The following is a 12,337-nucleotide window of genomic DNA, read 5'->3' on the forward strand; positions in this document are numbered from 1 at the left end:
AGTTATTTCCCTAAGGCCCAAAGGGAGTCTCCTAGGCTAGCCAATACAGCACACGAGCGGGCAATGCACACCATGCCTACCTAAGGCAGGTGGCCTCACAGCAGCGAGTGCGCAGGCGCGGAGCCTGAGCTTGCGAGGGAGGGGCGGCGCTGCGCGGCGCAGCCTCGCTCTGGCCCCGCCCCCCGCCGAACGTGGTCGCGGGATCGCCCAGGAAACGCATTCTGCGGGAACTCGCAGCGCCAATGGGAAGAGAGCGAGTGCCACGAACGGACCAATGAGGAGGGGGCGGCCCGGGGTTTAAACCCAGGCCCGGCAGGCTCCTCCCGGCGTGCTGCGGAGGAACGGCTGTTGGTGTCTGCCCGTGGCCAGCCGGAGGCCGGGGTCTTTGCTTCTGATCGCCGAGCCTCTTCTTCAGGAGGAGCCATGGCGCTCAGGGTCACTAGGGTGAGCCCGGCGGGTGCTGCCGTCGTCGCTGCGGGAGCAGACCGCGGCGGCCAGGCGGGGGAGGGGGGTCCCGGGGGGCCCCGGGCGAGGTGCGGGAGCTGAGGACCGGCTGGATGGTGAGAAAGACCTCTGAAGTTATCCGGGCTGAAGGACTGGGAGGAGTGGAGGGTGTATTTTAGTGATGAAGGCCCCGGGGCGAGCACTTGGCCTTCCCAGAGAGCTGTCTACAACTTGAGGCTTTCGTGGTTAACTTTCCGATGTAAGTTCACGGTCTTCAGGATTGCTTAGGAAGTTGGATAATAGGTGAATGTGGAAAATCTGGGTGGAAACTTGGCGTGTCGCAGCCGGAGGCTAGACCCTAGAGCCCTGGCTTTCCTGCTGGGAGCCTCAGTTGGGTCCCGCCTTAATTAACCCTTGACTTCCTGGAGCCGCCGTGGATCCTCTCTCAAGTGGTCTTGCTTTTTTCAGAACACGAAAATTAACACAGAAAATAAGGCCAAGGTCAGCATGGCAGGCGCCAAGCGTGTGCCTGTGGCCATTGCTGCGGCCTCCAAGCCCGGGCTGAGACCAAGAACCGCGCTCGGAGATATTGGTAACAAAGTCAGCGAACAGGTACAGGCAAGGGTGCCTCTGAAAAAGGTAACTATCTTCCTGGCCCACCTACCCTGAAAGAGCCCATCTACCAGCTGTCAGCCTTGGAAAAAACATCGTATTTTCTCCATTCCGTCCACAGGAACTAAAAACTTCAGTTACTGGAAAGGTTTCAGCTAAAATCCCACCAAAACTTCTGGAGAAGGTGCCTGTGAGTGAGCCAGAAGTGGAACTTGCCGAGCCTGAGCCCGAGCCCGAGCCTGAACCTGTTATGGAAGGAAAGCTTTCTCCTGAACCTATTTTGGTAAACCTAGCATTTAAAAAAAAGTCTTATTTCTTCTCTGACCTCATTTCACTCTGATACACACAGTAGTGTTTGAGTATCTATCTAGTATTTATTGAGTGCTTAGCAAAAGCCTTTTATGTGCATGAACACACTCTGGGGTAGCTGTAATTCAGATGATAGCGGATAAATGTGGGGTTTGTGTGTGTGTGTGTGTGCAGACAGGGTCTCACAGTTCCTGGCTGGCCTGGGACTCAGGTGTGACTGCCTCCTGAGAAACGTGGGCACCGTCCTTTTTCCCTTCTGTGTCACTGTGTCGCCTGCACTGACACTGAACTTGAGAGTCCTCTGCCCCACCCCTCCGTGCTCGGATGGTGCGACCGGGCCAGGTCTTTCCATTGCTTTTTGATGTGAAGCTTCCTAAAGCAGATTTTTGTGGTAGTTCTGTAATTCTAACTCTGAAATTAACTGAATGAAACATAGATGTGTTCATGAATGAATCTTCTACTCCCTAATATGGCCACTAAATTAATAAACCTGTTAAAAGAGTAAAAGGAGTCTTTCCAGACAGAAAATGAGTTAAATAGGGTGTGTGGTGGTGCAGCCTCCAGTTCCTGCACTCTGAAGCAGAGGCAGATGGATTTCTTGAGTTCAAGGCCAGCCAGAGTAACATATAGTGAGACCCTGTTTCAAAAGGAAAAAAAGAAATGATGGGTTACCGCTTTAAGCCTAAAAATAAAGTTTTGCCTGGGATTGTAGCTCTGTCTGTTAGAGCATGTTCAGTATGTAGGAGGCCCTAGTTCATTCAGTCCTTGAGTACGCACACATGCTCACCAAATGTTACTACTGGGTGTGATGGTGCATGTCTGGAGTCCTAGCAGGAGTATTCAAAGGGCCAGCCTGGGCTCAATAGCACAGTTTATATGTCACTTTCTCTGATGTTTGTGATCAGGAAAGAGCTTGTATTCACCTGAAGAAAGATTAAAGCCTTGTCATTGTTTGAATTAACTCTACCTGTTGCTGATGAAGAGCTTTATTACCTATCCATTTTTCCTTTGACTTTCTTCACATGTGTGTGGGTGTCACCCAATGTGGGTGCTAGGATCTGAATTCTGGTCCTCATGATGGAGCAGCAAGGGTTCTTTAATAGCTGAGCCATCTCCAGCCCCCAAAGGCCCCTCCGCCCAATTTTTTTTTTAACATGGTATTTTGTGTGTGAGTTCATACTTGTAGAAGTCAGAAGACACCTCTTGAATCAGTTCTTCCATAACGTGGGTCCTGGGGGTTGAACTGAAGTTGTTAGACTTGGCAAACAGGCACCTTTACCCATCTTGCCCAGTTCTATTTTAAATCGGCTTAGTCTAAATTGAAATTTAACTTTTTTTTTTTTTTTTTTTTTTTTAATGAGTCCAGATCTCACTATGAATCCCTGGCTGGCTTCAAGGCTTCAACGCACAGAGCTCTGTCTCCCAAGTGCTGGGACTCCCAAGTATCCTTTTTTTTTTTTTTTAAAGATTTTTTGTTTTGTTGTTTTTGAGACAATGTTTCTCTGTGTAACAGTCCTAGCTGTCCTGGAACTAGCTCTGTAGACCAGGCTGGCCTCGAACTCAGAGATCTGCCTGTCTCTGCCTCCCAAGTAATGAGTCTTGCGCCACCACCGCCCAGGCAAGATGTATTTTCCATGGGCTGGGCTGGGAGTTGCACTTGAGTGCAGTGCCCGAGGAGGCCAGAAGAGGGAGTCTTATCCTGGATTTGGAATTCTGAGTCACCTGGTTCCTGCATAGAAACTGGACTCCAGCCCTTGGCAAAAGCAAGTGCTCTTTACAGCTAAGCTATCTCTCCAGCCCAGTATTTACTTTTACTATTAATCATTTTCCAAAAGGAAATTTGAAAAAAAGATCTGAACTGCTTTTCCATTAATAAAATGAATTACATTTATTCAGAATGGTTTCTTGGACTGCGAGGATACCAATACTGACTTTGCTTCCCAGACTATAGCATGGGCTTCTCTTTGTTTCATGGGGTCTCTCTTTTTTAAGGTTGATAACCCCTCTCCAAGCCCAATGGAAACATCTGGATGTGCCCCTGCAGAAGAATATCTGTGTCAGGCTTTCTCTGATGTAATCCTTGCCGTGAGTGATGTGGATGCAGATGATGGAGCGGATCCAAACCTCTGCAGTGAATATGTGAAAGACATATATGCCTATCTCAGACTACTGGAGGTCAGTATTATTGGTACAGTCTGCTTTACTAAATGCAGCTAGGTTTATTAAAAACCATTTTCTTGTTGTTTTGAGAACCGGTTTTCCTGTGTGCCCCTGGCTGTCCTAGAACTGACTCTGTAGACCAGGCTAGGCTCAAAAAGTTGTGCACCACCAACTCAGCAATTAAAGATATTTTATCAACAGCACACATGACATTTCTTGACAATAGGTAACACTTGAAGTTCTGTTTTTGAAACAGTAGAAATAAAGTCACTAACTCCATGAAGTGGACTTGCCACGTTGAATACAAAATGTCTGTGTTGGGGAGATGCTACTGTGACTCTTTTTTTTTTTTTTTTTTTTTTTTGGTTTTTCAAGACAGAGTTTCTCTGTGTAGCTTTGTGCCTTTCCTGGAACTCGCTTTGGAGACCAGGCTGGCCTCGAACTCACAAAGATCCGCCTGGCTCTGCCTCCCGAGTGCTGGGATTAAAGGCGTGTGCTACCACCGCCCGGCTGCTACTGTGACTCTTGTAGAGTAGACACACATCAGAGATGGGAAACGTCCCAGACTTGGGGTTGGAGGAGGAGGTAGATGAGAAAGCTAAAGCACTAGAGCTGTCCCAACACTAGGCGTTTTTGTCAGTGTGCTTGTGCTTGCCAGGGAAACTACTGTTTGTGCCCAGAAGGAGCACACTCAGAAAAATGGAAGTTGGTGGTTCTGTCAACTTGGCCCACTTGGGAAACTTTATATTAAGGACATTTTCCCTTTCAATTCTTTAAACAAGACAGTTCTTTAATGTAGTTTTATTGGATTTGCCACCCAGAGTCCCAGGAATAAAATACCTTGTGCATGCTAAGCGGGTACTTTCCCACTGAACTGCGTCCCCAGCGCTGTCTTCTCAGGTTAATTTGGTCCTCTGTGACTGGGTGGTGTGGGTGTGCGTCGGGGGCGGGGTCAGGACAGCTTTCAAGATTGGTTCTCCTTCCACCTTTACATGGGTTCTGGGAATTGAAGAGAAAGTCAGCCATCTTGCTGGCTCCCCTTCCTTTTGACATCTGTGTTTTCTAAAGGAGTCTAACTGCAGAACTGAGTTTGGTAGTTGAACATAGTGGTCCTTATTCTTTTCTTCAAGCTATGTTGGTGTTTTGAGTTTATAACTTATAATAATAATAATAATAATAATAACAAGGTTCCAGATGATCTAAAACTTAATGACTATTTTTTCTATATCCCAAAGCTCAGGTTCTATATTATTAATCTTGAGTGAAGATTAATAAGATCTATATTGATCCGAGATGATGGTAGGTGCTGGCTGTGGGCTGTAGTACCACTGGTTAATGGCATGTCACAATCTTCTAACAGTATGAAAAGCCTGTCATGCTGTTCTGATCCTTGCTCTCTTAGTGAAGTTTTGCCCCAGAGCTGTTCTCTAAGTTAAACTGGTCTTTATGGTCACAAATGGCTAACTGACATTTTCTTTTGCAGGAAGAACAGTCAGTCAGACCAAAATACCTAATGGGCCGTGAAATCACTGGAAACATGAGAGCCATCCTAATTGACTGGCTGATACAGGTTCAGATGAAATTTCGGCTGCTGCAGGAGACCATGTACATGACTGTCTCCATTATTGACCGTTTCATGCAGGTATGTGTAATCCAGTAATTGAGAGTTCTCTATTCGTGGGTTCTGTGAGAACCTTGGAGGAGGGGAAGGGACACTGACAGCTGAACCCAGGGTCCCACACATGGTCGGCAGGTACCTTAACCACTGAGCCTGAAACTAACATCTTTCCAGGGAGATGTTTAAGTACATGATGTTGATTGAAACTCCAATTGCAGGATAATTGTGTACCCAAGAAGATGCTGCAGCTGGTTGGTGTGACTGCCATGTTTATTGCCAGCAAATATGAAGAAATGTACCCTCCAGAAATAGGTGACTTCGCTTTTGTGACTAACAATACTTACACTAAGCATCAAATCAGACAGATGGAAATGAAGATTCTTAGAGTTCTAAACTTCAGTTTGGGTCGCCCTCTGCCTCTGCACTTCCTCCGTAGAGCGTCTAAAATTGGAGAGGTACACATTACTTGAAATTTTTGTGTTGCTCTATTAGAGACTTAGATAAAGACCTAACTGCATGGGAGGAGGAGAAGGATATGGCTGCTTCTGTCTTGTTTTATTTGGGTTTTTCTTATTTTTATTTAAAAAAAATGTATTCATTTTATATGCCAACCCAGATCCCCCTCTCATCCCTTCTCCCGCTCCCCTCTCCACTGCCTCCTCCATCTAAACACCCCCAATCCCCTCCTCCAGAAGGATAAGGACTCCCATGGGGGATAGCAGAGCCAGGTACATTCAGTTGAGGCAGGACCAAGCTCCTCCCCACTGCATCAAGGCTGAGCAAGGCATCCCACCATAGCTAATGGGATCCAGAAAGCCAGTTCATGCACCAGGGATAGATCCTGATTCCACTACCAGGGGCCCCTCAAATAGAAAAAGCTACACAACTATCTCCTGTATACAGAGGGTCTAGCCCAGTCCCATGCAGGTTCCACCGCTGTCAGTCTAAAGTTCGTGAGTTATATGAGCTTGGTTCAGTTGTCTCTGTAGATTTCCCCTTCATGATCTTGATTTCCCCCCAACTCCCCTTGCTTATAATCCCTCTTCCCTCTCTTTGACTGGACTCCCAGAGCTTGGGACTGGCGCTTGGTTGTGGACCTTTGCATCTGCTCCCATCAGTTACTAGATGAAGGCTCTCTGATGACAGGGTATTCACCAATCTGATTACAGGATAGGCCAGTTCAGGCATCCTCACCACTATTGCTAGTAGTCTAATCTGGGGTTGTCCTTGTGGGTTCCTGGGAATTTCCCTAGTACCAGGTTTCTCTCTTACCCCATAATGTCTCCCTCTATCAAGATATCTCTTTCATTGCCCTCAAACTGTTTATCTCCCAGCTCAGCCATCTCATTCCCTCATGTTCTCATCCCTCATCTCCTTCCCTCTCTTGCCCCCCTCCTTCCCCAGTTTACTCATGGAGATCTCCTGATAGGGCTGTTTCTAATCAGGCTGCATATTACATGGTTACTTTTTTTTTTTTTTTTTAATTTTGTTTTTCAAGACAGGGTTTCTCTGTGTAGTTTGCGCCTTTCCTGGAACTCACTCTAGTCCAGGCTGGCCTTGAACTCACAGAGATCCATCTACCTGCCTGTGCCTCCTGAGTGCTGGGATTAAAGGTGTGCACCACCACTGCCCAGCAACATGGTTACTCTTAGGGCCATCTTTGGACCATTGTATTAGAGTTTATAGTCATAGATAGGGCTTTCTGTGTAAGTTATTGCCAAAGTAAAATTCTGCATAAGAGCTCAGTGTGTATGGATCTGTTCCAGGTTGACGTTGAACAGCATACTTTGGCCAAATACCTCATGGAGCTCACTATGCTGGACTACGACATGGTGCACTTTGCTCCTTCGCAAATTGCAGCTGGAGCTTTCTGCTTAGCACTGAAAATTCTCGACAATGGTGAATGGGTAAGCCATCTCCAAACCACCAAGCGTTTCCACTGTAAACAGCCTTTGAATGCACCACTTTAGCCCTTAAGAGTCTTCTGCTTCCTAAATAGGAATGTGAGATGAATGCTTCATTTCTTAGGCTTTTAATCTTTATGATAACACCCTTTTGGAGTCTGTTAATCCTTGCACACATGGAAGCTACATCAAGTGGTCTAAGAAACCCATTCACATTCTTATGTACCGTCCTGACCTTGGGGTTGAGAAGCCAGCAGCTGTAATGCTGGGGTTAGATTAGATCACAGGCTCTTGCAGAAGCATACCTGGGCAGAGATGACTTAAATTTCAGTTGTGATTGCCATACACAACCCTCTGCCCGACTCTTGAATAGGATCTAGAAAGCTGGTGTTTTAACGTGTTTTTGTTGTCTTAGACACCGACTCTGCAGCACTACCTATCCTACACTGAGGAATCCCTTCTGCCTGTTATGCAGCACCTGGCTAAGAATGTCGTCATGGTGAACCGTGGCCTTACAAAGCACATGGTGAGTGAGTGAAACTTGATGGCCGGTTCAAGTCCTTTCATCCCAGCACTCGGGGGGGCAGGGAGAGGCCAGCCAGGGCTGCATGGAGAGATTTGGGGTTGTTTGGTTTTTCTTTTTCAAGTTAAAATATGATTACATCATTTCAATCTCTTCTCTTTTCCCCCCTCCAACCCCTCCCAATCAATGTATACTATACACCCCAGTGGGATGGTTTTTCTTCCTTGATTATGGTGCTTTTTTTCTCTTACAGACTATCAAGAATAAGTATGCAACATCCAAGCATGCTAAGATCAGCACTCTGGCACAGCTGAATTGTACACTAGTTCAAAATTTGTCCAAGGCTGTGACAAAGGCATAACTCAAGTGGACTACTACATCTGCAAATTGGCACCATGTGCCACGTGTACATAGTATACAGTGTTTACTTGCTCTTCAATAAAGGTTGACGTTTTTACTTTCAAAGCTTACCTCATTTGAATGTGGTCGATTCTGACTCTAGGATAACAAGTTGTCTGAAACATGTAGGAATATTTTAAAAACTGCTTTTAGTTTAATGGGATCCAACTAATGTATATAACTGTTGCCTTTTTGTTTATATACTTCCTTCACTTCATGTGTTCTGATCACTTCCTTCACTTTATCTGTTCTGATCTATCTTAAGTCGTCCTGCAAAGTCCTCTGCCTAGCTTTGGTTTAAACTACAGATCTCCCAGCTTGTCTGTCCTTCCTTCCGTTTTCTACTTTAGGTGGTTGATGCCCTTCACCACTATCTCTTGAGCTATAGACTTTCAAGTCTGAAACCCAGTTTTTTTGTGTAATTATTTATTTGTTCTTAATTGGCTTGGAAAAATAGGATGTTTAAAATTAAAGTTAACTTTTAAAAAGAATTTGCCCTTCAATCTCAATGTCCTGTACAAGTGTAATCATGCATATGTTTCTAAGGAGATATTTTTATATAGGTTCATTTTTCTCAACAATATTCCTTTCGACATTCCTTTCAATGCCTGTATTGCATTTCATAGTGTGCATTTCATACTGTATGTAATGTAATCATTCCTTTAATGACATTCAAACTGCATTCTCTCGTTGCCTCTATACACAATACTGCTTGCTAAAATGTTGTTTTATACCTTGCTTGGCTTTATGCATAGTAGCTTTCCTAGGGGGGTATGCTTTAAATTCTGACAAAGCCCGGTGAGACTTGTCACTGTATCAAGGTGCCATTTTCTCCTGTCTTGAGTGGCAAATATCCTGTTTTAATTTATACATCTGATGTCAAGTGGAATAAAATTTCATTAATGGGAAGCTTTCCCAATTTCTCATTTGCCCTTTTGACTGTTTAATGTTATCTTTTGCTGTATAGAAGCTTCATGTTGCTAATAAACATCTTATAGTTCTAGTTCTAGATTTACTTTTTTTTTTTTGGTTTTTCAGAGACAGGGTTTCTCTGTGTAGCTTTGCGCCTTTCCTGGGACTCACTTGGTAGCCCAGGCTGGCCTCGAACTCACAGAGATCCGCCTGCCTCTTCCTTCCCGAGTGCTGGGATTAAAGGCATGCGCCACCATCGCCCGGCTCCTTTTTGGTTTTTCAAGACAAAGTTTCTCTGTGTATCTTTGGAGCCTGTCCTGGAACGAACTTTATAGATCTGGCTGGCCTCAAACTCAGAGATTCCCCTGACTCTGCCTCCGAGCGCTGGGATTAAAGGCATGGGCCAACACCACCAGGTTTAGTTATGGGTTTTCAGTCTTAAGATCAACAACTGGGAAGTGGGCACACCTTTAATCCCAGTACAAGGGAGGCAGAGACAAGCCAACTTTTGTGAGTTCAAGGCCAGACCTGTCTCAAAATTTTTCTAAATGGCTTTCTCTTAGGTGTGTATTCCTTCAGTGAACTGTAAGTGACGTGATGAACACCCATTGTATCACTGAGATAAAACATCTCAAGTGAACATATATTGTACTCTGATCTAAACGGTTCTTCCCCCTGTGATGATAGGATGGTTTTTATGCTGAGTTTTAGGAGTTTGTAGGGCCAGATGTGGCTTGACTGTTTACAAGTACTTGGCATTATCAAATATTTGCCACATGAACTGTGTGTGAGGTTATGCTTTGTTGCCAGTACGAGGTTTTACCTGTGTACTATACTAGCTTGGAGTGGACGGGCATGTATCTTTCAACTTAGAAACTTCTTGTTGAGCCTTCATTATATAGTCCTGAGGTTCCTTAGCTTAGTGCTGGGCTCTTCACTTGTGAAAATATTTTACTACTTTTTTTTTATTAGAATATAATTACATAATTTACATTTCTGTCATATAACTCCCCCCCCCTTTTTTTTTAGACGGTTTCTCTGCGCAGCTTTGTGCCTTTCCTGGAACTCACTCTTGTAGCCCAGGCTGGCCTCGAACTCACAGAGATCCCCCTGGCTCTGCCTCCCAAGTACTGGGATTAAAGGCATGCGCCACCGCCGCCCGGCAACCCTCCCCTTCCATTATCAAATTCATGGCCTATTGTAATATGTTTGTTCATAAATACAATCTGCTTAGTCTATAAGTTACTTATATGAATATATGATATATAATTTCAGCATCGACCACTTTGGTGGTAGAGATCAATTAGAGAACTTCATAGGGAAGACTTTACCATTTTCGGTATTCCTTAGTTGGGGCCCCATGAATTTCTCCCTTCCATGTTAGCATGTCTGTTGGCTTCCTTGTTGAAGTCTTGTTTAGGCAGCTGTGTTGCCAAGACTTAATGGATGGAGCTTCCCTAACATTTCAAGGAGACTGTCTAAAACAGTCTTCCTGTTCCTCAGCTCTTAGCAATATTTATGGCCCCCTCTTCAGTGTTCCTGAAGTGCAGGGGTTGATGAGTTGGGGTGGGGCATTACAAGATAACCTGCTCTGAATTTTGATGGTTTGTGATTTCCTGTGGGTATAAGGATAAATATTTAGAATGTGGTACTTGTAACTGATGAGCTATCTCCAGCTGGCCTGGGTCTCAATCCTTCCTCACCCTCCTAAATGCTGGAGTTACAGTATGTTTTACTGCCTGCTTCATGTTTCTGTTGGTATGGAGGTGGTAGTGGGGAATCTAACTCAGGCCCCACATATGCTTGTAACAAGTTGAGCTACACTTAACCACTGCCCAGTAGAGATTTTATATCTAATTTTTGAGATTTTGGTATAAGGTGTTTTGGTCCTGTTTGCCACACACACACCTTCTTCTCAGATCCACCCCCTTCCCTTCCAATGCAACTTTGTGTCCTGGGGTCTGAGTTTTAACTTTATTCTACACAACCCCCCACCTTCCATCCCCCGGGGTTTCTCTGTAGCCCTGGCTATCCTGGAACTCCCTCTGTAGACCAGCCTGGCCTTGAAATCACAGAGATCCACCTGCCTCCACCTCTTGAGTGCTGAGGTTAAAGGGGTGCACTTTAGACAGGAACTAATACGTTGATAACTGGACAAGCATGGTGTGATCAACTTGGGGAATAGCTATGAAGGACCATCCAGCCCTTCAAACTTCAAAGAGCTGCTGTATTTGTTCAGCAAGGCAGTATACCTTAAGTGACCATGAAAAACATACAAGTCAATCATTTATATAGGTCCAGCATTTTCTCCATTCCTTGACTTCAAGGCTCAGTTGTAGCCTGTCAAGTCAGACACCCAATTCTCAATGATTTCCAATTTCAACCATACCCTCCATCCTGCAAACAGAATCTTGCCAGGTACTCTGTCCAGGTACTTACTGTGTATCCCAGGCTGGTCTTGAACTCATTGCAATCTTCTTGCCTCAGCCTCACCAGTTCTGGGATTGCAGGCTTCCTCCCTTATTTCTGCTGGGAATCTCAGTGGTAGCTGAATGGAGTTCCAATGCAAGGAATTGAAAGATTGTGGGTGTGGCCGTGGGAACTCTAGGGGCCATGTGCCAGCTCTGCCTCCTTGAGGCATTCATTTCTTCACTAAACCAGAGATATGGACCTTAGGGCTGATGAATAAAGGTCTAATAGGGATTGGGGATGAAGTTCCCTAGCTGAGAGACCCTAGACTTGTTCCCAGCACTGCAAGAGAAGATTTTTTTCTTTTCAGTACAGTACTGCAAGAGACTGATTCCACGTCATTCTCACTCAGCACTTGGAAGGTGGAGGCTGGAGATTGGGAGTTCAAGACCAGTTCTGAGCTTCATCAGATCCACTCTCAAAAAACTAAAGGCGGAGGGGAGAGCAGAAGCTGGAGAGACCCAGGTTCAATTCTCAGCACCCACATCAAGTGGCTCACAACCGCCGGTAACTCCAGTTCTGCAGGGAATCTGATGCCTCCTGGCCTCTGCAGCCACCTACAATCAGCCGGTTCACACATCCCGTTCTGCAGGGCATGCTCATCCTCCAAACCCAGACTTGGAGTGTAGTAGCAGGAGGGACAATAACAGCACCCAGGCAGGACTACTATTGACATCTGTTTAGGCCAGAGCTTCTCTCCCTCCGGGCCACTCTTAGTTTGAGTTAAATTATTCCCGGATTACCGCCGCTGGCTCGGTGCTGGGTCGATCCCAGGGAATTACACTTGCTAGGTAAGCGCTCTACCACTAAGATACGTCTCCAAAGGCTTCGAATCGACCGCGTGTGTCGGTGAGAGTTTAGGGGAATCGAATCTGTTTCTCCAGGGAAACCAGAGAAAAGAACGCAGCTCAGTAACCACGGCAACCCGACGCAGGGAGCGGCAGAAGGTGGGGCTTTAGGGCGGAAGGGGCGGGACGAAATGGGTAC

At 45.6% G+C, this 12,337-nt stretch overlaps 1 protein-coding gene and 1 long non-coding RNA gene across 2 annotated transcripts; one reads left to right on the forward strand and one right to left on the reverse strand.

Annotated features, from left to right (window-relative positions):
• Window positions 1-223: 223 nt before the first annotated feature.
• Ccnb1 (cyclin B1) lies at window positions 224-8,035 on the forward strand. Its single transcript, XM_059276382.1, has 9 exons — window positions 224-444; window positions 913-1,083; window positions 1,178-1,339; window positions 3,358-3,540; window positions 5,009-5,167; window positions 5,362-5,598; window positions 6,910-7,050; window positions 7,463-7,573; window positions 7,824-8,035. Exons 1-9 carry the CDS (start codon window positions 424-426, stop codon window positions 7,929-7,931), a joined length of 1,293 nt encoding a protein of 430 aa, XP_059132365.1. The 5' UTR covers window positions 224-423; the 3' UTR covers window positions 7,932-8,035.
• LOC131921655 (uncharacterized) lies at window positions 4,367-12,259 on the reverse strand. The gene is made up of 3 exons (XR_009382051.1): window positions 11,321-12,259; window positions 5,488-5,584; window positions 4,367-4,524 (listed from the first exon to the last, which is right to left on the reverse strand). It is a non-coding gene; the product is annotated as an uncharacterized LOC131921655 (long non-coding RNA).
• Window positions 12,260-12,337: the final 78 nt, after the last annotated feature.

Source organism: Peromyscus eremicus, chromosome 11, assembly GCF_949786415.1.
Source record: "Peromyscus eremicus chromosome 11, PerEre_H2_v1, whole genome shotgun sequence".
In the NCBI taxonomy this organism is placed as follows: Eukaryota; Metazoa; Chordata; class Mammalia; order Rodentia; family Cricetidae; genus Peromyscus; species Peromyscus eremicus.